This window comes from Cibotium barometz, chromosome 41 (assembly GCF_041138505.1).
Source record: "Cibotium barometz isolate CiBa-2024 chromosome 41, ASM4113850v1, whole genome shotgun sequence".
Lineage (NCBI taxonomy): Eukaryota > Viridiplantae > Streptophyta > Polypodiopsida > Cyatheales > Cibotiaceae > Cibotium > Cibotium barometz.
Window position 1 is genome coordinate 16413980 of NC_141086.1, and position 24130 is coordinate 16438109.

The 24130-nt window shown below is 43.3% G+C and overlaps 1 protein-coding gene across 6 annotated transcripts in view; it reads right to left on the minus strand.

Moving 5' to 3' along the window:
- Positions 1 to 14991, minus strand: part of HBT (CDC27 family protein) — an 88728-nt gene extending 73737 nt beyond the window's left edge. For all 6 annotated transcript variants that reach the window (XM_086780049.1, XM_086780044.1, XM_086780046.1 and 3 more), the window contains exons 1-2: positions 14672 to 14991; positions 1818 to 1890 (exon numbers count right to left, since the gene is read on the minus strand). In XM_086780049.1, coding sequence (XP_086636175.1) covers positions 1818 to 1890; positions 14672 to 14776 — 178 coding nt within the window. In that variant the 5' untranslated portion in view covers positions 14777 to 14991. The remainder of the gene's footprint in view (positions 1 to 1817; positions 1891 to 14671) is intronic.
- Positions 14992 to 24130: the final 9139 nt, after the last annotated feature.

Sequence of the window (24130 nt, forward strand, 5' to 3'; positions counted from 1 at the left end):
CCTCTTTTCTTCAGCTCTCTCATGAGGACACCAACCGGGTTATTCGGTTAGATTTTCTCAACCTCTACACCCACTGCACATGGATCACACCTTCGAAGCTCCCACCGAAGATGCACTTCTATAGAGATCACTTCCTCACGCTCACTCTGGATGGATTCATCCAGCAGCAGCCAGGGTACCTGAGTGTTCACATGTCCCATGCCATGAGGATTGCGATTGGCCAGATACGGGTTTCATCCCACTGCTTAGAGTGGAGATAGGGAGAGCTGAGCGTGTCTTCAAAGCCGGGAAGCTCATATAGAGACCCAAGGAGGAGAGGATCTGCCAATTATGCCACACACAAGTTGAGACAGAGGAGCATTACATATGTCGCTGCTGCCCAGTATACTATGAGATCCGCAATAGGTTTCACTGTGTTCCAGAGGGATTTGGCCCACTTTCCAGGATCATTGACTTCCTAGAGACCAACGCTGCCTAGGGCTCTTTCTGCTCGAGCTCCACAGACACAAGGAGACTTTCTTGAGAGAGCTTCGGCCCCAGCCACCTCAACCCATCCCTTGCCAACTAGCCATTCTTCCAGACCCAAGAGAAGGACACCCATACAGTGGATTCACAGACTCACCTTGGACTGCTGGGGACCCACCTCGCCCGAGAGTTGTTACCTCGGATCGGGCCTCCGCATTCCAACATGCCCAACGCCCCCAGATGTCTGCCACAATCCCCTTATCAGCTCCAGATCTAGGACATGCGTCATCGCCATCGAGCTACCTTTAGCTGAGGGAGACCTCTTGGCCATACTCATTAGCCTTATGCTTTATATTTTGGAGAGTGGTACACCATCTATTGGGTGGTGATGATCCTCTCATGTTTCATGTTGCTTGTATTCCATGGACAGTTTTGTATCACTCCAGTGAGATAGTTTTGATTTGTTCTATTTTATTTTCCGTTCCATGATGAGATATGCCATGGACATTATTGTATCACTTTGGTCTCACAGGCCCATTGGGTCTTTACTATTTAGTAGACGCTTAATATATGTGTCTTTCTTTCTTTCTGTTCTCTCTCTGCACCTTCATTTCTCGAAAGAACGATTGAGGCACATCTTTCCTAGCTCTATTCTGTGCCTTCAGCACCAAACTCCTGTGCAGATTGCCATTAGAAGATTCAAGCCCTACTACATGCAGCCTTGCATTAATGCCAATATTTACTGTGCAGGAATAAAAGCCTACATACTCAAGGATCAGCGCAAAAGTTCCCTAAAACACAAGGCAACTAGGCCAAACCCTAACTATAGCTTCCCTTGACATTTTGATTTTGCTGCATCAGAGCCTCTGTCCCATATCTCCTGAGAACCATGCATGTTATACTAACAAAGGCAGTGTCAATTGGTCATCACAGGAACACTTCCCACATAACATGACATGTTATGCTCTCTCTCGTATGTAAGCATGTAAGTAGGGCATCCATGACTACCTTCATTTCTCGAAAGACTGATTGAGGCACATCTTTCCTAGCTCTTTTCTGAGCCTTGAGCACCAAACTCCTGTGCAGATTGCCATTAAAAGATTGAAGCCCTACTAAAGGCAGCCTTGCATTAATGCCAATATTTACTGTGCAGGAACAAAAGCCTACTTACTCAAGGATCAGTGCAAGTTCCCTACAAACAAAAGGCAGATGTATCCAAACAAACCACTTCATATTGTTCATTTGACACATATTTGTTGGACTGTGAAAATGGTGGCACAACAGAAACATTTCACTTAAAAGCTCCTTTCGCACATAGGCAGTCTAACTGACAAAGAAGTATCAGAACCTGCCTTTCAAGATGTGATAGACTCGGTGCGCCTGGTTACTTCTGAAGTAGCATGTTGCAAGCAAATGTAGATTGCTCTGGAAATAACACACAAAAGTCAGTCATGTCAAAGTAGTTACTTGAAAAAAGAGAAAAAAGACAATAATTGAACATGTACTGGCATTTCTTGGTGTCATTTCTTAGTGCATCCTACATGCTCAAAAAACAGAAGAAACCCCTACCCACAGCTTAACAATTACTGAATTCAACTCGCTTTAATTACTGAAAACATCATTGGGGTACATTGAATTCCTTTGGATCCAACCGAAGTCAGAATGAAGATAAGGAAAAAGGACTGAAGCAATCCCCTCCTCGCATTGCATGCATGCTGCTCTGCCCTTTTCCAAGCTGCACCTCTCTCCAGTTTCTCCCAGCTGCACTTGTCATGCTCACAACACTTCCGCCTCAGCTCACTTCCCCCTCCTTATGTGCTTCCCTTCCTTGCCTCCCCCTCGTCTTGCCAGCTCAGTTCAATTTTCCTAACCCAACTCATCACATTTTCCCCCCCTTTACCACTGCCCATATGATCGTTGTCGCTGCCTACTGGCCCATGCAGTGCATTCCTTGAGCTTTAAGGTTTTTCCATTTTTTATATCTTCTATTCGGTCCCCTTCATTGCCTCTCGAGTTTTTTTCCTCTCCCCCCTTTTCATATACCCTGTTTCAAAACTTGTGGTCTACAACCGCATTTGATCGCCTCTAGTTACGCGCCTCAACCCCGCAACTTCAAAGCCAGGCAGGCGCAAGACCAGTGCCAATGGAAACCGCACAGCCCAACCCCATGGGGCATGTGTTAGGAGTCATCTCCCATCTGTACATATTACTCAGTGAGGGCCTTTGTTGTGGGTGTGCCCGCCCAGGAGCTTTTCCTATTTTTCCCCATTTTTTCCATGTTTCTCCCTATTTTTCTATTCGTGGGGGCAGTTTTGTGCTGGCCGACTACTTTTGTCCTGGCCAACTGGATGTCCTGTGCTGGCCAACTGTACATATGCTGGCCGACTGCTTGTTCTCAGTCATGGACATCATCTGCACCCTGTCGGCTGTTTTAGACCTGGCTGACCAGCACTGGAGGGCAAATACCACCCTAGCCCCCCATAACTGTTTTGTATCAGATCCTTGTGTATATAGCTGAGTTTATACAGCTTCTTTCTCTCAACATTTCTGCGTTTTGTTTCTCACAGTACTCGTCTCGTTTTCCGATGTGCATTCCGACATGGTATCAGAGCCCCATGTGGCTTGAAGCTTGGAGACAATGGGAGCTTGAGGGTCTGCTGATTTTTGGTGCTGATTGGAGATTTCCTGGGCTGCTCGGGACTTGGAGATCGGGTAAAAGGTGGCCATCATTGTTGGACAGCCACCTTGCATAGTGTTTGCAACCTATTCTTCATTTTTTTTCCCAGCCACCCTCCCTTCACAAGACCTTGTGAACCCTTGAGATGGCTGAGAAGCACGTGAAGATCCCCACTCTCCCCACATTCCCAGTGTATCGACATTGGACGGGACCACCAACTATGGCATGTGGAAGGTAATGATGGAGTGTGTCTTGGAGTCTTATGACTTGGCTGATTTCATTGTGGTTGGTGTTCCACGGCCAGAGTTGGAGGACGAATAGCTTTTACCCTCTACTAGGAAAGAACGGGAGGCTCAGGCACAGTTATGGGATCCTGTCAATGCCCGTGTGCGTTCTTTCATCTTCCTTAATTGCACACCATAGGTGATTAATCATATCAAACATATGACGCTGGCCAGAGGGATTTGGCAGCATTTGGCTTCTTTGTATAACAGGGTATTACCCATGAAGCGGATTTCCTTGGAAGTGCAGTGCGGGTGATTAATCCTGCAAAGTCTTCGACGATGCGGGGGCACATCAACAAGTTGCAGGCTTTTTAGCAGGAGGTCCTTCATGCTAGGAAGGAGATATATTCAAAGGACATGGCCATCACTTTGCTGTCTCATCTGACCTCTCAGTACTCAGCTTTCTATTCCTCTTCGATCACCAGTGGGAGGCTTAGCACCATCACATGGGAGGAGCTTATGCCTATGGTCTTGGACCAGGAAGAGCATTTTATGAACCGTCCACAGGGCAGAGGTTCTGAGGCCCATGACCACTTAAAGATGGTTACGCTACGGCGGCAGGCTCTCCGGGACCAGATGGTGGATGGCTTGCCAAATGGTGGCAGCAAGCAGGGACATACCAGTTCTTGCATTCGTCAATCAGAGTAGCCTTTAAAGGTGAACTATGCTTTGATGTCTCGTATCATTTGCGACAAAGAGCCTACGTCAGTTGAGAAAGCTCTTTCCCAAGAGACTTGGAGGAAAGCTATGCAAGTGGCAAACGCAGGAGGAGGTGTATGTTGAGCAACCTCCAGGCTTTGAGGTTCCGAGATCAAAGGGGATGGTTTACAGGTTACGGAAGGCCTTGTATGGTCCTCAGCAAGCTCCCAGGACTTGGCATACCAAAGTTACAGTTACTAATCCTTGTGAGCAGGTTGATGCCTCTCTGTATCGGAAGCTTGTTGGTTCATTGATTTGGTTGCTGAACACCATATTGGACTTGAGCTTTCATGTGGGGCTATTGAGCTCATTCATGCAGACGCCTTGAAGACTCATTGGGACGCAAGGTTGCGGATCTTGCGGTATCTGCAGAGCACGAAGGAGCTTGGACTCTTCTATGACACTAGAGGGGGAACGACGGATGGAGTCAGACTCCAAGGTTGGAGTGATCCAGACACGAGGAGATCCAGACACGAGGAGATCTACATCAGGCTACTTTTTTACCCTTGGCACAGGAGCAAGAGGGAGCCAACTTTTGCCTTGTTGTCTACAGAGGCAGAGTATCGGGCTTTTGTGGTGCTACTTGCGAAGTGGTGAGGTTCCAAAGGTTACTTGGCAAGATTGGGTTTCCACTGGCGAAACCTAAGGTCATCCAGAGTCACTTTGTTCGTGAGGAGATTTCCACTGGTAACATCTTGCTTGTTTATTGTTCGACGGAGGACAATGCGGCGGACCTCTTCACAAAGTCCCTACCTCAAGCGATGCTCCAGCAGCACTCCAGTTCACTCGGGTTGGTTCCACATCCAGGAGCTAAGAGGGGGTATTAGCACTCATCTCCTGTCTATACATATTACTCAGTGAGGGCCTTTGTTGTGGGTCCCTATTTTTTCCTTGTTTCTCCCTATTTTTCTGGCCATGGGGGCAATTTTGTGCTGGCCGACTACTTTTGTCTTGGCCAACTTGCTATCCTGTGTGCTGGCCGACTGTACATATGCTGGACGACTACTTGTTCTCAGTCGTGGACATCATCTGCACCCTATCGGCTGTTTTAGACCTGGTCGACCAGCACTGGAGGGTGGTATAAATATCACCCTAGCCCCCCACACCTATTTTGTATCGGATCCTTGTGTATATAGCAGAGTTTATACAGCTTCTCTCTCTCTACACTTCTGCGTTTTGTTTCTCACAACACTTGTCTCACTTTCCACTGTGCATTCCGACAACATGAAACCCCAAACCCATTGACAAAAGGTTACGTATAACCATCCCCTTACATTCCACCACCACATGAATACGCGGAAGGCATGCTAAGGATGGCGTTTGAAATGGAAAGGGGGGTTGCCATGAATGTAGCACCCACGAGCCCAAATCTGGGAGAAACCAAGCTAATCCACATCTCAAGGTTGATGACCAAATTTAATGGAACTCGAGATCCCATTCAATACCTAGAGAGTTCGATGAAGTTTGTAAATATCAATGATCCCATCAAGGATCAATGATCCCATCAAGATCTACTCATTCAGACTTTGCCTTGAAGGCAAAGCAAGCCAATGGTTTAGGATACTAAATCCACTTGAAAAGGCCAATTATGAGATCTTGTTTGCGACATAATTTCATTGAGGGATTCTCACCGAGTGGAGCCGGATAGAGTCCATAACCTCAAGCAAGAGGAAGGGGAAACCATCCGGGACTACATTGTGAGCGCCAAGTATCTCCATATGAGATGCAATCCCAAGTAAAGGCTAGATGACCTATCGCTCATTAACCGCTCATTGACCGATTCATGATCGGTCTCAAGAGCAATGGCTTCATGACCATCTCTACAGGACTAGACATTACATCTTTGATGAGTGTTGCCAGCGAGGCACTAGACCTAGTAGGCAATCTGCAAAGATAGGGATGTAGAAGTCGTCCACCCGAACCAAGAGATAAGGAAAAGGAGCCCAACCACCACCACACTCCGGGTAAGGGGACGCCCGCCCGCGAACCGTGTGTGTGAAACTGTCTGCTGTCATGGTTATGTGGCATGTGACAAGTGGTAAGTATTGGTCATAAACCTAGCCTTAGGAGTTAGCACTAATTTATAAGTGATTGTGTACACACTTCATTAAGTTTTGGGCGACCAAAACTCACTTATAAATTATGACCAACCCGGTGTTCACACACTAATGTCCCGAGGTGGACATAACCCAATGTCCACCGCCCAGACCTTATCCCCTTTGTACAAAGGGAGTAACCAACCATGTGTCTACTCTAGCTTGCTCCACAAAGCACCTGCCTGCCACCTACATTGGAGAACGCACCACCTCACTCCTCCTCCTCTCTCTAGAGATTGTAGGTATGATGAGGTTGTCCAGGCATTACAATCTAGGATTAGGTGATATAGATCAAGGATGATGAAAAAGGGGGCGCCTACATGTGGTTGGTACAAATCTAGTCCGGTGCCCGCCTTATGGCTGCCACATGTATTAAATAAGTCTTGTCCAGTGTGTACAACTTATAAGTTGTCCGATCACTTATAAGTGTGTGTGAACCTGCACCCATAATTAATAGTATGTGAAACCATAAAGTTGCAAATTGGGTTTTTGGGGACACTTACCACCTGCAAAACACATGTAGACCACCTGTCAGTCCCAAACAGGTGTGCACGTACACGTCCACGCGTCCCCGACCCCATGGACAACACAGGCAGAAATCTCTAGCATTGTCCAGGCAAACAAAACAAGTCATCCAAAGGTAAAATCAAAGTCATGCACACACATGAGTGCAACTAGACTAGAAGAAACACCCATCTGCTCAGTTGTATAAGCTAAACTGTCCATGGCTCATGATCCTTCCGGAACCTTCCCAAAACATAAATACAGAAAATCTCTAGGATAGCTAGTCCCACGGAATCACATCATGTCAAGCTCCATCAACCATACATGTATACCATGTCAAGCCACACATGTTCCATCATGTCAGGCTCCATGAGCCACACATGTACTGTCATGTCAGTCTCCATATGCCACACAAACACACCATGTCAGGCTCCACCAGCCATACATGTATGTCAGGTCATGCTCCACATGCCACACATGAACAATAGAAAAACAGAAGCTGTGAGGAATTTTGTGATAGTGGAGAGTATTTCTCCAATGAGTTCAGTGATTTCTTGAGAAAGCAAGGAATCTTGATGTCTGAAAAGAATATGCCACATTATTTTTGGACAGAAGCAATAGCAATTGTTGATACAGTATGAATAGAACCCCCATTGCAGTTATTCATGGTATGACGCCTGATCAGAAGTTTACACGCATAAAACCGGATGTGTCTCACTTAAAAGTGTTTGGGTGTATTGCATATGTACATGTTCCTAGTGAAGTGAGAATAAAGTTGGATCCAAAGACAGAGAAATGCATCTTCATTGATTATGCTTTGGAGCAAAAAGATTATAAATGTTACAACCCTATCACTCATGAGATGCGAGTAAGCAGAGATATTATCTTTGATGAGATGAGTAGCTAGTATGCACCAACAGTGAAGGCAGCAGAAGATGCAGATATAAGAAGTATTGATACTGCACTACATGTAGAGCAGTAATCACAGGTGCTTAGTGACCTGGATAGTCCTCTAGTAGTGGATCCAGTGTTAGTCCATGGTCACGCAGGTTAAGGACAGATGTACGTACACATGTATCACGCAAAGAGAAGGAAAAGGTAAATCAACCTTTTGTACTTGATCTGTCAACAGGTCACTCATATGTGGGTGGTGACTCTAGTGGCTCTAAGCAGAGCCTTGATGAGGAGCTTGGCATTCCATCTGTGGTTACTCCTGGTGTAAAGAGAACTTGGATTGTTTTGAGGACACCTGGCAATGATCCAGGTGTACGCAAGTCTACGAGGATTAGGGCTATTGACAAGTTGAGATATGATGGATATACATCCTATCATTATGCTTATATGGTTAATGCAATACATCCTCTTGTTTTGAGCAGGTACTTGGAAATAAAAAATGGAAAGATGCCATGAATGAGAAGATGGCAGCATTGGATGCAAATGCAACATGGGAGTTGGTGCCTTTGTCAAAGGAAAAGAAGACGATTGAATATTAGTGGGTGTATAAGGTCAAGCATAACGCAAATAGTTCAGTGAGCAAGTATAAGACAAGATTGGTTGCCAAGGCTATGCACAAACCTATGGCATTGACTATGAGGAGACATTCAGCCCGGTTGCGAGAATGCCAACCGTGAGAGTTGTCATTGCTATGGCTCCCGCAAAGAGTTGGTCTTTATCATAGTTGCTAGGCGTTTCATGAAACGCGTTTCATAAACATTTCTTTCAAATCCCAGAAGTTTCAAATACGTTTCATACAAAACAGGGGGGTTACAGGCCCCAAAATTTATATATAAGTTTATAATATGTAAAAAATATGTTGCCTTCCCTCCAAAACAATATTAAACATGCATCATTTACACATTAAAACATGTTTTCAAGTAAAAACTAAAGAATCTGGGTTAAAAACGCTTAAATCGTACAGTTCCCAGGTGGACATGAATGAAACGCGTTTCATTCGTATGAAACGTTTCGTTTCATTCAAATTGAATGAAACGTGTTTCATTGCAACTATGGTCTTTATATCAGATGGATATAAAGAATACCTTCTTGCATGGTGATTTGTAAGAAGAAGTATACATGATGCAACCACCAGGTTATAAGAGTGATGCACACCCAGATTTTGTGTACAGGTTACGCAAAGTCTTCTATGGCTTGAAGCAGGCACCTAGAGCATGGTCAAACAAGATTGAGGAGTATCTTGTTACCATTGGATTTCAGATATCCAATGCAGATTTTTCACTTTATGTGAAAAAGACAGATAAAGGGATCATGCTATTAGTTATTTATGTGGATGACTTGATTATCACTGGTGATAGTGATGTTGACATACATGATGTCAGGAGGCTTTTGAAGCAACAAAAGTTTGATGAAGGATTTGGGTGAGCTCCAGTATTTCTTGGGCATAGAGGTGGTGAGATCACCTAATGGCATTTTGTTATTGCAGAGACAATATGGCTTGGACGTGTTGTCCAAGTATGGTATGAGAAACTGTAAGCCTATTTTAGTGCCATTGGAGCAAAACACAAAGCTTTCCACACATACAAGTGAGCTTTTGGAGGACCCCACTACGTACAAGCACATAGTGGGTAGCTTGATCTACATGACCATTACTAAGCCAGACTTGAGTTATGCTGTTGAACTTATAAGCCAGTTTATGCAAGCCCCTAGGAAGCCACACTTGACTGTGGCTAGACGGGTTCTCAGGTACATAAAGTCCACAGTTGATTATGGACTTTTCTATGAGGCTGGTACAGAGATACAACTACATGGATACACAAATACTGACTGGGCTCGTGGTGTCGCACACCGGAGGTCTACTAGTGGTTTTATGTTTTCGTTTGGGAGTACTGTTGTGAGCAGTAAAAAACAGCCAACAGTTGCTTTGTCGAGTACACGGGTGCTGCTATGGTAGCATGTGAGGTAGCTTGGTTTCAGAAGCTACTTGGTGATATGGGTGAGCTTGTGGATAGGGTAGTTGTCATTTGTGACAACATGAGCAGCACTCAGTTGACCAATAACCTAGTATACCATGCTCGAACGAAGCACATTGAGGTGCATTATCACTTTGTGAGAAAGAAGGTTCTAGCACGTGATGTAAAATTTAGATCTAGTATATGTCAACACAAAGGATCAAGTGGCTGACGTCTTTCACGAAGGCATTGGGCACAGAGAAGCTCCACAGGGTTTAGGTGTTACATGCACTGAGCTTGATCGTGATAACGCACAAGGCCTTCTTTATACCTTTATGTGGTGAGAATCTTTAGCATCAACTTTAGAAAGTAGGGAGAGAGAAGAGAATGAGAATATAGAAGACGACACAGTATTGGGTCCCAATACCCACTGAAAAGCCCCCCCCCCTCCCCCTCCCCACCCCCCCCCCGGTGCAAGCAGGAGTATTTGCTTATATTATTCTTTGGAGAAATGTTGTACAATGCTAAGTACAAATGATATGAATGGCCAACACAAGGACGAGGAAGACCGTATGTCGGCTGAGTATCCACCTATCCCGAGGCTCTGCTGAAGACTCTCCTTGGCCATTAATGCAAGTCCAGATACTGTAGGACTGCACATATGCTGGCTGAATGTGAAGAGCATCTTCCTTCTTAGCCTAGAGTGATTGGATGCTGCAAACTGAGGGTACTTTGCTGAATACCTGAATGGAATTTGTGTGGGCTGAGGTCATGCTTTTATACCACCTCTGGACAGCAGTCGGCTGCCTTAGAAGGCTGTCGGCTGGTGCAAAGGTCCCACGATTGAATGAAATGACCACTCGGCTGCTCCAAAACCTGGTCGAGTGCTGTCGGCTGATCCAATGCGTGGTCAGATGCTAACTGTGCCTAGTCGGCTGCTGTGGGGCTGGTCAGACACTGGCCGACTGGACCCCAAGCCTCATGGGCTGGCCGACTGCATGGCCAAGGCCACGTGGGCTGGCCGAATGAATCCAAAAGGGTCTTAGCTGCCCCTTGCAAGGCTAGCCCATGTTGGGCTGCCTTGGGGCTGCCCCCTTCTGAGACCTAAAATGCCTATATGCAAATACTACTATGGCTGACAACTATATGCTTCTGAATGATGCTTTCTCCATGACCAACATAACCTGGTTGGCCAACCCCTAGTTTGGCCCCTCCTGGCCAACCGACTCCTACAAGCCGACCAGAGAGAAAACACAACCCCCCATGACCTACAAAACTAGGGAAAGAAATGGAAAAAACAGAGACTCCTCCCGCGGCGGGCGGGGCACACCCACATCACACGCCCTCACTCCCTACAATATAGTATGGTACAGACAGGAGATGAATGCTAACACCCCCTCTCAGCTCTTGGATGTGGAACCAATCCCAGTGAGCTAGAGTGCTGACAAAGCATCTGCTAAGGAAGAGGCTTTGTGAAAAGGTCCGCCACATTGTCCTCCGTCAAACAAAAGGCTAGCAAGATGTCATCATCCAAAATCTTCTCTCGAACAAAGTGATATTGTATCTCTATATGCTCTAATTCAACATTTAGGGCATTATTAACAGTAGGAGCATTACCATCAGTATCATATCAGTAGCATCAGCATCATCATCATCATCATCAGCAGAACCATCAGCACCATCATCATCTTCGGCATTATCACTATCATAATCATCATCATCATCAATAGGAGGGCATTGGAGACCTGTCAACAGCCATCAAGACCCAGTCGGCAGCCAGCAGAGCTCCAAGGCAATAGGTGGCAGGCGACAGATGGCATGGCAACAAAGTGGGCAGCATCAAAGGCAAGTCGCAGCATTTAAATGGGACTTAATCCCTTTAATTTAGGTCCACTACTGGCCAACAGCTTCTATAGCTGGTCAACCAGCATTTTCCACTCATATGTAAGAAAAAGGCATCATTCAGCAGTAAGCAAGTCATTCATTCATCATTCATACATCAAGCCATCAGTAGACGTCATATGTAGGGCCAGAGGTCAACCACTTTGGGGCTGACCAAGGGCCTAAGCCATGTACATACATTCAACAACCTTTTTGTACAATATTAAATCCAAGAAAAACCCTAACACCAGTCTCTCTCCCTTCTCTCTCCTATGTCTTAATCATGTTTATTCAGCATCTAGTTCTTAATCAGGCTTAGGGATGTGGATCATTATAGCAAAGGTTTCCGCGCATGCAACAAAGTTGGCAACTTGCCGACACAAGATCCAAGCAAGAAAGGCAACAAATACAGAGGTGAGTCCATCCATAGATGTCGATCAACAAGAGGGAGTGTCTGAGAATGCTGGAAAGCTATCAAGAGAGGAAGTGGTAGCAATGACAAAGTTCCCAAGGAGCAGATTCTGGAGGCTAAGCCCAAGGAGCATACACTGCCTAACTTGGAGGTGATCAAGACAACCCATCCCAAATATGAGTTTCAGACTTTTCTATCGAAATCCATTGAGGAGGAGGTGGTGAGCAATTCAGCAGAGGTGTCTACCATGCTAGTAATCGAGCATCCAAAGATAAGGGGCTAGTGCCAGTGCCCACAATTTCCAAGGAGGCAATGGCAGAGACAACATTGGAGACATCTAGTCCAATAGCCGTGCTATTTGGAGTTTGTATCAATGTGTGGAGCAAAGAACGTGTTCGCTTAAAGATCCGTACCAAGTTGGAGAGATAGAGCATCATTTTCACCCATGCTCCAAGTTAAGCAAGAGCAGATGTCGTGTCACAGGCACACTTTACCAGGTGTGACATGGACTTGCTTCTACCCATTGGCCAGCTCAAAGGTCGAGTACATGGCCACATTCATGTGTTTGTAAGGGCTATTGTGCCAGTTCATTGTGATATAGTGCAGAGGCTCAATGAGCAGCCAAGTGTGGATAGAGTTATTGGGTTGGTGTGAACACACTTAGTTGGACATTATTATTAGGGTTGTGTTAGCAGTCATCTCCTATCTGTACACTATGTCAGGGCCTCTGTTTGGGTGTGCCCGCCCGTTTTTGGTGTCCTCCCATTTTCCTCACTCTCCGTATTACTGTATCCAACTGCTGGCCGACTACAAATTTGATGGCCGACTGAGTTTTTCTACAAGTCGTGGGCACCAGGGCTACAATCGGCTGGTTCTGATCTGGTGGACTGGATATTTCTGGTCATGGGCTGCTGTCGGTTGTCTCTAAGCTGGCCGACCAACCAGGGGCCATATAAAATGGCCCCTTGCACACACACTCCATTATTGTATATTTCCGGGATTTATTGGTGTATATAGCAGAGTTACACAAGATTCTCTCTCTCTTTCATCTGTGTATTGCTCTCTACAGCAGTTGTCTTCATTTCCGTTGTGCATTCTAACATGGTATCAGAGCCCCATGTGGCTTGAAGCTTGGAGACAGTGGGATGTCGAGGGTTTGCTAATTGAGGTGCTGATTGGAGACTATTTTGGACTGTACGGGACTTCGAGATCAGGTAGAAGGCGACCATCACCGTTGGACAGCCACCTTGCATTCTATTTGCAGCCTCTTCTTCTTCTTTTTTCCCACCCACCCTCCCTTCACAAGACCTTGTGAACCCTTGAGATGGCAGATTTGCTTGAGATGGCTGAGAAGCACATGAAGATCCCGACACCCCCCACGTTCCCGGTGGACCGCCAATTGGACGAGAACAACTACGACATATGGAAGGTAATGATGGAATCTGTTTTGGAGTCCTATGACTTGGCTAATTTCATTGTTGTTGGGGTTCCACGGCTGGAGTTGGAAGAAGGGGAGTTACCCTCTATTCGGAAGGAACGGGAGGCACAAGCACAGTTATGGGATCGTGTTAATGCCCGAGTTCGTTCTTTCATCTTCCTCAATTGCACACCAAAGGTGCTCAATCAACTTCCATATTGAATATCTTCTACGCTTATCGACATAAGTTTATCCTTTGGCATTAATATCTCCTACACCTTTCTATCAAGGAGTTCACCAAAGCTTTTGAGTCTCTTTTTGACCCAGCAGGACAGTAACTCGACTTCAAAGGAAGCTCTTGGAGGATGACCTCTAGACGGCAACAAGATCATGCAGACACGTAACATTTAAATTAAGGATACCTTACTCAGTAAAAATTTTTAACAACTAAAAGGGCTCAATCATGCCACTTTTGTTTGGGACACAAGACCTTCGGTAAGGAGTCACAGCTATGTATTGATCTAGCCTCACACTTAGGCGAGCTCCCAAGTGGAGCTACGGATGGGTGATGTGCTCCTTTGGTAGTCTTAAATTTTCCTAACAGTGTTTGATTAATGGATACATCGTAAATCTGGTTGGAACCTCATAATATACAGATAAGAATGAATTCTAATCTTCTAGTGTGTGTTTCAACTGGAAAATTAAAGAGGAGCAGTGACAGTGCATGGGCCTCCACAAGGCCCATGGGCACTCAGCACAACATGGATTCATACTATTCACAGCCTCAAAGGACAATGGGAGGACCTCAAGATAGTTTTGTGGCACGTATCGACCTGCTGGCATGTGCTTTGTGTGGATTTCTGTCTTGAATTGTGGTTGATGTTTGGTATCCAAGGACAGTGAGAGCATCTCCACCTCTATAAGAGAAAGGGGTTCTGGTAAGTAAACATACAGTTGTACACCATTGGAGCACACTTAAATCCCTTTGGCACATATGTAGTCAAATAAAATAGAACAATATAGCCCACAGAGTGTGGTTAACAAAGATTTGGACAATGTCCAAATGAATTGGGCTTAGAAATAAGGTGCCAGATCGGACAAGGCGTCCAGGTGATGTGAATTATGGGTGTTGATGGATTAGGGCAATGTGGCAACATACGACTGGATGATCGAGTATAAGAAGGGCATGTGTGTGTGTGTGTGTGTGTGTGTGTGTGTGTGTGTGTGTGTGAGAGAGAGAGAGAGAGAGAGAGAGAGAAAATTAAACCGAAGTTTAGAGGTAAGATTAACGCATATAATTAGATTCTGTAAGGCCATTAGGGCACTCCACCTCTGATGGGTACTCTGCGTACAAACGCTCGCAGAGGAAAGTGGCGTTGCGGTACATGTAGAGCTGCAGGGAAGAGGTGATGCAGTCGATCAAGAAGGCCTCCATAGCTCTCCTGTGCTTGCTACGCTGCTACCCTGAGCATGTCGTGCGTCTCTGTGTGTGCCTGTCGGGTGCCAGGACAGAGTGTGTAAAAACCCTCTTTTGAAAAAAGATGTGAGAGTCCGTTGTGGAGGAGCGCCAAAGCTAAAGAGGGGTGTTGAAAAATTTTAATCAACTACACCTATCGGTAATAAAATAAACTAGTATTGCACCCGCGCATTGCTGCGGCCTACCAAGGTTCCAGAAAATAACTATTCCCTCTCTACAACCATCTCTCTCTCTCTCTCACACACACACACATGCACATGCACATGACCCTCTCCCTCTCTCTGTCACGTACACACACTCTCAAATATTGAAACTCTCTCTCTCTCTCTCACATGCACACACATATACACACCTGCTTTCTCTGTCTCTCTCTCTCTCTCTCTCTCTCTCTCTCTCTCTCACACACACACACTCTCTCTCTCTTCTTACACTCTCCCACACATAGAAGCGATCTCTCTCTCTCTCTCTTTCAATCTCTCTCTCTCTCTCTCTCTCTCTCACACACGCACACATACACATGTAAATATATAGTATATACAACATTCTGTTTTATATACATAAACCTATACATAGACACATATACTTATACATATAAACATGTATTTAAAAATATAAATACAAACATCGACATAATTTAATTAATATTAAATTTTAATATACAGAGATGGGTGATTAGTTGTGGTCACTTTTAGATATATAGATAGATATATCATACACACATCTAAACACACACACACACACACACACACACATATATACATATACATACATACATACATATGTATGTATGTATGTATATATAAATGTAAATAAAAACACACACACACACACACATGTATACACACATATACATATATGTTTTCTATTTAATTTATATTGTATTAAAAGCTACTTTTTATTTTCTCTCTCTCTCTCTCTCTCTCTCTCTCTCTCTCTCTCTCTCTCACACACACACACACACACATGTACACACCGGACATACACTAATCTAAATGCACACTCTCTCCTCCCACACAAACTATCTCCTACGTAGAAATCCTCTCTCTCTCTCTATGTTGCACGTGTGTCCATACGTGCGAGTGTGTGTATGTGTGTGTGTACGTATCGTGTGCTGGTGTTTGTGTGTGCATGAACATACATGTGTGTGCTTCGACATACATATAAATCTATTTATATATACATGCTTACATACCTATAGATACACATACATACATAATATATATACGTGTGTGTATCTATAGGTATGTAAGCATATGTACAAAGATTTCATTGAAAGATGTGAGATGAGATCTTCTTAGATTCAAATTCAAAATTGCATTGGAAGATGTGAGATTTGGCTCCTCCTCACGCTTGCAGGAGGAGTGGTTATTTTGAATTAGCCCCACCTCCTTTGCCCACGTGGAGGGAGGTGGGGTTGTGGTTAATCTTGTATAGATAGATAGATCTTATAACTTAAATAAATAGATCCTATAACTTAATTGTAGATTTTCTATATTCATTTATTAATCGAGGCAAAACAATGTTTTGGGTACTTATCATAGCTTAATTATATGATAGGGTAGTTTAAATAAATTATCCCATATCTCTTGTTAGAACCTTCATATATATAAGGTCCTTCAACCTTCACATTTTTGTGAACCTTTGCTAAATATTTGAAATCGATCTTTTTCGATAATGTGGTTCCACTGTCAGGCTAGTTGTCTTCAACCTCGCTTTAACATCATTGGATGCACTCTCGTCGGGTTGGGTATCATTCTTGATAACTCCAACTGAGCAAAGGTGGGTGCATCGAGTGCATGTGAGTGCTTAGGATTAGGTCTATGTGCCTTCTTTAATTGACCTCCTTAAAACCTCTTGGCCACTTTTTCCTTAGTCTTTTAGTCTATGCACTCCCTAATATGGGAGTTATGCATGACTGTGCAACTACCCTTTTTTTGACAGAGTCCAACTTTTAACTTGTAATTATAAATAAATAAATAAAATCCATTTTCATAAAAAATAAATTTTAATGCAAACGTTTTAGAATGTGTAGAGTTGATGATCATTTTTGAACATTTGAGTGCAAAATAGCTACTCTAAAAGTTTATTAGGTAGCGAAGTGCTGGTACACATGGAGTGTTGTGTACATTATATTGTCATCCATATTTTGCTATTGTACACATTTCACTATAGTGGTATGCAAGGCATTAAGCATTAGTATATCTATAAAGCCAAAACGATATATGCTCATCAATCCCTAATGGTACGTATATGGCAATGCCAGTGGTAATGAATTAGTATGTCCACTAAACTTGATTATTTGTACATCTATGGCAATGAGTTATCGATAAATATGCCCCATTGTATCATTACATCTATAGCACCCAAATTATGGTATGTATGTAGCAATATATTCGTGAATTCCACAATAGATGAGTGTTGGATATTTTTGGAGTCTAGTAGTGTGTCGAGTGGTGTGACCACCCTCTTATTAAGATGAGGCTTGATGCCTATAAAAGAACATCTTATGTTCTCTTATTAAGATAAGTCTTGAAGCCTATAGAGAACATCTTATGTTCTTTTCTTGAGAGAACATAAGATGAGGCTTGATGCCTATAAAAGCATTGTACTTGGTGGAAGTATTATCATAGTCATTCTTGTGCTATGCAACAACTCTCTCTCTCTCTCTCTCTCTCTCTCTCTCTCTCTCTCTCTCCATATACATGTCACATGCCATGCGGATTGCAGTGGGCTAGTTGCGGGTGTCATCGCACCGCTTGAGGATAGAGACAGGGAGAGCCATGCAAATACCTCGTGAGGAGAGGATATGCACACTGTGCTGCCAGCAAGTGGTTGAGTAAAAGGAGCACTATGTGCCCATGGTGCATTTTCTATTGGACTACTCGGGGCTCTATAGTCACCATCATCATTATGTTTTACTCTTGCTACCACTGCTAATGATGATGATGTTGATGCCTTCACCATGCTATCATTTTGATGTTGATTCTACTTTTGATGATATTGCCGCTCCTCTAATGTTAATGCTGCAGTTAATGATTGTCATTGTTGATGCTAGTGCTTACTTTGTCGTCATCTTCATACTATTGCACTAATTATGCTAACCGTTGTTAATGCTCACTTCAACTTCTCTTAGAAACACATTCATAAGAGATTACCTTAGCAAGCTACAACTGTCGTTGGGGACGTTTCCAATGGCCGAGCTTGAGCACACCACTTCAAGAGCTCTATGCCTCCTTGGGTAGCAATTTTCGTCACCATCTCTCCTGCAAACATTTTCACACCATCACATTAGACATAGGCCTTTCTCACCTCACACCACTCACACACACACACTCACTAGCATACATTAAAGAAGAATATAAGAGGTAGGATTGGTAAGATCAAGGCTCGATTAAAAAATGGGAGAGTATGTTGTATTATGAGAGACTTATATCAAGGCCATAAGTGTTCACACACGCTTAAACTAGAGCCAACTAGGCGCCTAAGGCTCATAAGTGACCTTTTTCTTGTACAATGCTTAATCTCATATTACATGCGTGAAGTGTATTCATAGAGAATCCATTTTAGCTTGTTGCCACATGCTCTTGGAGCAAGATCAACATACATCATTACTTCAGAGATCGATCATACATGCTTGTGGTGTCTTCATCTTGCTAAAGGTAGAATTATAATGGCAACTCTTGTTAACCCCAAAATGGGTTAAACATTCCCCTCTTCCTATTATCGATTGCATCCTTATGATCAAGTAGAAGACTTTGTTGTGGGGAGAACCAAGAAGATATTTTGTTAATGCTTAATGGTGTTCAATGGTCATTGTTCCCCTTAGAAGGAATGAGGAAGGCAGTTATTACATCAATCTCAAAAAGGTCAATGTAGTAAACAAGACAAGATCATTACCCCTTGTTGTATTCAGAACCCTATGTCGTATTCAGAACACGTATTCGAACGAGTAGTTGGCAAGGAAGCATACAGCTTCTTAGATGGGTATTCAGGATATAACCTAATTTTAATTGCTTCGGAGGATCAATCTAAAACTTCTTTTATTACAGAAGATGGTGTTTATGCTTATAGATTTATGCCATTTGGCTTGACAATTACACCAGCCACATTCCAACGGCTTATGAACACTACCTTTAAATATTTTCTAAGGATGTTTCTTGAAGCTTTCTTAGATGATTTGTGCATTCATTTGTCATGGAAAGAGAATTTATCCTGCTTATGAAAGGTATTTGAATAATGCAGGCTTTATCCCTATCTCTAAACCCATTCAAATGCCAATTCTGGGTTAAACATGAAAAGATGCAAGGGAGGAGAGAGCTTGAGCTAATTGCACTAATTATGCTAACCGTTGTTAATGCTCACTTCAACTTCTCTTAGAAACACATTCATAAGAGATTACCTTAGCAAGCTACAACTGTCGTTGGGGACGTTTCCAATGGCCGAGCTTGAGCACACCACTTCAAGAGCTCTATGCCTCCTTGGGTAGCAATTTTCGTCACCATCTCTCCTGCAAACATTTTCACACCGTCACATTAGACATAGGCCTTTCTCACCTCACACCACTCACACACACACACTCACTAGCATACATTAAAGAAGAATATAAGAGGTAGGATTGGTAAGATCAAGGCTCGATTAAAAAATGGGAGAGTATGTTGTATTATGAGAGACTTATATCAAGGCCATAAGTGTTCACACACGCTTAAACTAGAGCCAACTAGGCGCCTAAGGCTCATAAGTGACCTTTTTCTTGTACAATGCTTAATCTCATATTACATGCGTGAAGTGTATTCATAGAGAATCCATTTTAGCTTGTTGCCACATGCTCTTGGAGCAAGATCAACATACATCATTACTTCAGAGATCGATCATACATGCTTGTGGTGTCTTCATCTTGCTAAAGGTAGAATTATAATGGCAACTCTTGTTAACCCCAAAATGGGTTAAACATTCCCCTCTTCCTATTATCGATTGCATCATTATGATCAAGTAGAAGACTTTGTTGTGGGGAGAACCAAGAAGATATTTTGTTAATGCTTAATGGTGTTCAATGGTCATTGTTCCCCTTAGAAGGAATGAGGAAGGCAGTTATTACATCAGTCTCAAAAAGGTCAATGTAGTAAACAAGACAAGATCATTACCCCTTGTTGTATTCAGAACCCTATGTCGTATTCAGAACACGTATTCGAACGAGTAGTTGGCCGAGTAGTTGGCAAGGAAGCATACAGCTTCTTAGATGGGTATTCAGGATATAACCTAATTTTAATTGCTTCGGAGGATCAATCTAAAACTTCTTTTATTACAGAAGATGGTGTTTATGCTTATAGAGTTATGCCATTTGGCTTGACAATTACACCAGCCACATTCCAACGGCTTATGAACACTACCTTTAAATATTTTCTAAGGATGTTTCTTGAAGCTTTCTTAGATGATTTGTGCATTCATTTGTCATGGAAAGAGAATTTATCCTGCTTATGAAAGGTATTTGAATAATGCAGGCTTTATCCCCTATCTCTAAACCCATTCAAATGCCAATTCTGGGTTAAACATGAAAAGATGCAAGGGAGGAGAGAGCTTGAGCTCTTGCAAGCACACACACACTCACACTCACACAAACCCTAGAAGAGAACACATGAGGTGAGGCTGAAAAAACTTTATTCTTCTTCACACAACAAAAGAGGTCTACAAATAAGATAAAGTGACTAACATACATAATAGAGTATATACAAGCGGTCCATAATATGGACACGCTAAGAGGAGTGGGTAGGTGTGGACTAGTCAGTGTAGTCCATCTGTAGAATCTATGGCGAAGCTATATCGGCGCTAGCTACCAAACCCGCCAGTGATATAAATGTCAAACGGTCATGTAGACGCCTCGTGAGTGTCAGCTCATATTGAGCTTGACATCTCAACAGTCCCCCTCAAGCTCAACTCCATCTCATGAACTCCAAGCATATCTCGAAATTTGTGGAGCTTCTCAGCTCCCAAGGCCTTCATGAAAATGTCAGCGACCTGATCCTGTATGCTAGCGTAGGCCAAGTCGATGTCGCCTACCAAGACTCTCTCCCTGATGAAGTGGTAATGTACCTCAATGTGTTTCATCCATGCATGGAAAACTCGGTTCCTGGGCTAACTGTATACTGCTAAGATTGTCACAATATATGACAACCTTTCTCTCCACATGCAACCCCAAATCAACAAGTAGCTTGTATAACTAAGCTACCTCACACGCTGTCACCGTCTCGCAGCTCCTCTGTACTCTATCTCTGTACTTGACAAGGCATCTGTGGGCTACTTCTTAACAAGGCATCTGTGGGCTACTTCTTGCTGCTCCATATCACAGTAGCACTCCCCAATGAAAACATAAATCCATTGGTAGATCTCATGTCTGAGATGCTACCTGCCCAATCTGCATCTGTGTACCCGTATAGCTCCAATGATACACCTGCTGCATAAAACAATGCATAATCAACAGTGGCCCTCAAATACCGAAGTGTGCGTTGCACACTATCAAGATGTGGTTTGCGCCGCGGAACCTACATAAACTGGCTCTCTAAGCCAACAGTGTAACTCAAATCTGGCCTGCTGATCGTGACATATATCAAATCTGGCTTGTTGATCGTGACATATATCAAACTCCCCACAATCTTCCTGTACGTAGTGGGATCCTCCAACACATAACCTGCATCCACACTAAGCTTGTCATTTTGATCTAATGCCACCGAGATTGGCTTACAATCAGCCATCCCATACTTGGACAACATGTCCAATACATATTGTCTTTGTGACAACCAAATACCCTCAGGTGTGCGAATGACCTCAATTCCCAAAAAGTAGCACAGATCCAAATCCTTCATTTCAAACTTCCTTTTGAGAAAACTTTTCACATGCTGAATCTCATCCAAGTTGTCACCCCCAACAATAAGATTATCTACATATCTGGTGATGATCACAATACCCTTATCACTCTTGCACACATACAAAGAGTGATCTGCATCTGCCATATGAAAACCAATAGCGATACTCATCAATCTTGTCATGCCATGCTCATGGAGCTTGCTTCAACCCATATAAAGCCTTACGAAGCTTACATATATACTTCTCTTTGTGCAGCATTGCTTCCAACTTCACAAATCGGTTGCTTGAAGACTAGGGTTTGAAATTTCAAAATCATTGGGTGTGGTATGATGGTGCGGCTTCACAATTTAAAGCTACCCGACCATTCTATTTTGTTGGTCACTTTTACAAACTGACAGTTGTGGATGACTTGGAATTTTTTTTGCTTTAGGCCATGGCAAGGGAGAGCATGATGGTGTTGGTGCAGTAGTGAAGAGGACATTAACACACTAGTGCTGGAGCATGATGGTTGTTGAGATTCAAGCTCGATGTCAGAGTGAGCCAGCTACGCTATGTGCTGGCAGATTAGGTAGGAACATGTGTGAGACATAAATGACCGCGTGTCCAGCTGGTCATAGTGTGTGGACATTAGCTAGGGTTAGTAGAGTGTGGACACAACTCATTGTGTGTTGTGTGGATTATGGATTAGTGCATTATGCTTTGTGTGAGAGTGGACATGGCTTCCCTCTATGGTTAGGGTTTGCAATATACATTAGGGTTTGCTCATGTGTGTGTGTCTCCTCCTCCTCTACCGTTCTTTCAACATGGTATCAGAGCCTTGTGCTGTTTATTAGGGTTTATGAGTGAGTGAAGAGAAGAGGGAAAAGAAGCTGTGAAGCTGGCCATTGGAGCTGTGAAGCTTGGAGCACACCAAATACTATCAGATCTGAGAGCTTGGCCTACCGGGTAAGGTCCTCTAAACATCCTTGAGTGGATTGCAGGTGATACAAGCAAAAGCAAAGCAAAATAGAGCAAATCAGAGCAAAGCAAAATTCTGGTTTTTGAAGCTTTCCATTAAAGCTTGGCAACATTGATGTATGGTGGAAATACATGTTAAATCTGGCAAAGCAAACATGTATCTGACAATGAGAGATGTATTAGCAACCCATGTGCAAGCCTTGAACAATTTTTGGAGCAATTTACATGCATTTGATTGAGTGAAATTACTGGTTTTTTGAGCTCTCACAAAACAGAGAAGAGGAACCCCAAAATTGATGCGTTTGGAGTGAGATTTTGGCAAAAATTGAACCATTGGTGGATTACACATATGCCTAGGTGTGTTGGGCACTCAAATACATCATCAAATAGCAAGTTAATCACTCCCAAATCCCTCATTTGCAGGCGGCGCAGCCAGACAGGAGAAAACAGAGCATTTTTCTGGTTTTTTGCCTACGAGGAGATCAATTTCTCACTTGGTACTTGACATCTTCCACAATTTCTTTAGCAATTGGATGCTTTACACTTTGGAGAAGAGGGCTATGTGATTTTTTTGGTCAATGATGCCTAATTGAGCTGGGAATGAGCTGATTAAAACAGGCTTTCCACTGGTTGCAGAGAAACAGAGTATTTTATTGAGCAATTAATCTTTGGTGTTTTACAATTGGAAAAATTTCTCTTACATGGAGTTGATGGACACTATTGCTAAGACAATGAATGCCTGGTTGCTCAATTTGGTGAAATATTGAAGAAATTAGAGCAAATTTTCTACTGGTTTTTCTGGTTTTTCCAAAAACAGAAAAAGGGGTTTTCAAAAATTGATAATTACACATGTCAGATGGAGTTGATACTCAACATTGAGGTTCATTAGGTGTCAATGCAAGTTGCCTAGACTTGATTGCACCATTACATTGTGATTTGGAGCCTTGGAAGGCGTGTCAATTCAGGGTATCCCGCACTGAGTGAGTCAGTTCATCTTGGATGATTACAGGTTGATTTCCTACATCAAATTTGGAGTTTGTTGGCTACCTTGGAGTATCTGGAACATTCATTGGAGTGTGGTTGAGCTGAGGAAGGCTCATTTACAGATTTGAAGTGTGCGGAAGGTGTACGCATTGAGCAACATGTCGGACAATCCAGTTCAGATTGTTGGTGAAAAGCTGGATAGGAAGAACTTCCAAGCATGGAAGTACAGGATAAAGAGTTTCTTGAAAGGAAAAGGATTTTGGAATCTCATTACAGGTGCTGAGCCAGAGCCAGAGCTACCTCGGCAACCTACATAGCAGCAGCTTATTGCTCATAAGCAACGGTCAGAGAGAGCATTCAAAGTGCTGCATTATTTGTCTATATGCATTTCTGATGCTATGCTCATACACATTCAGGATGCTGAGAATCCCAAAGATGCATGGGATACTTTGGTCAAGATGTTTGATACAGATACGAGTGCTCGCAAGTCTCAGTTTTGCAACAGCAGATACA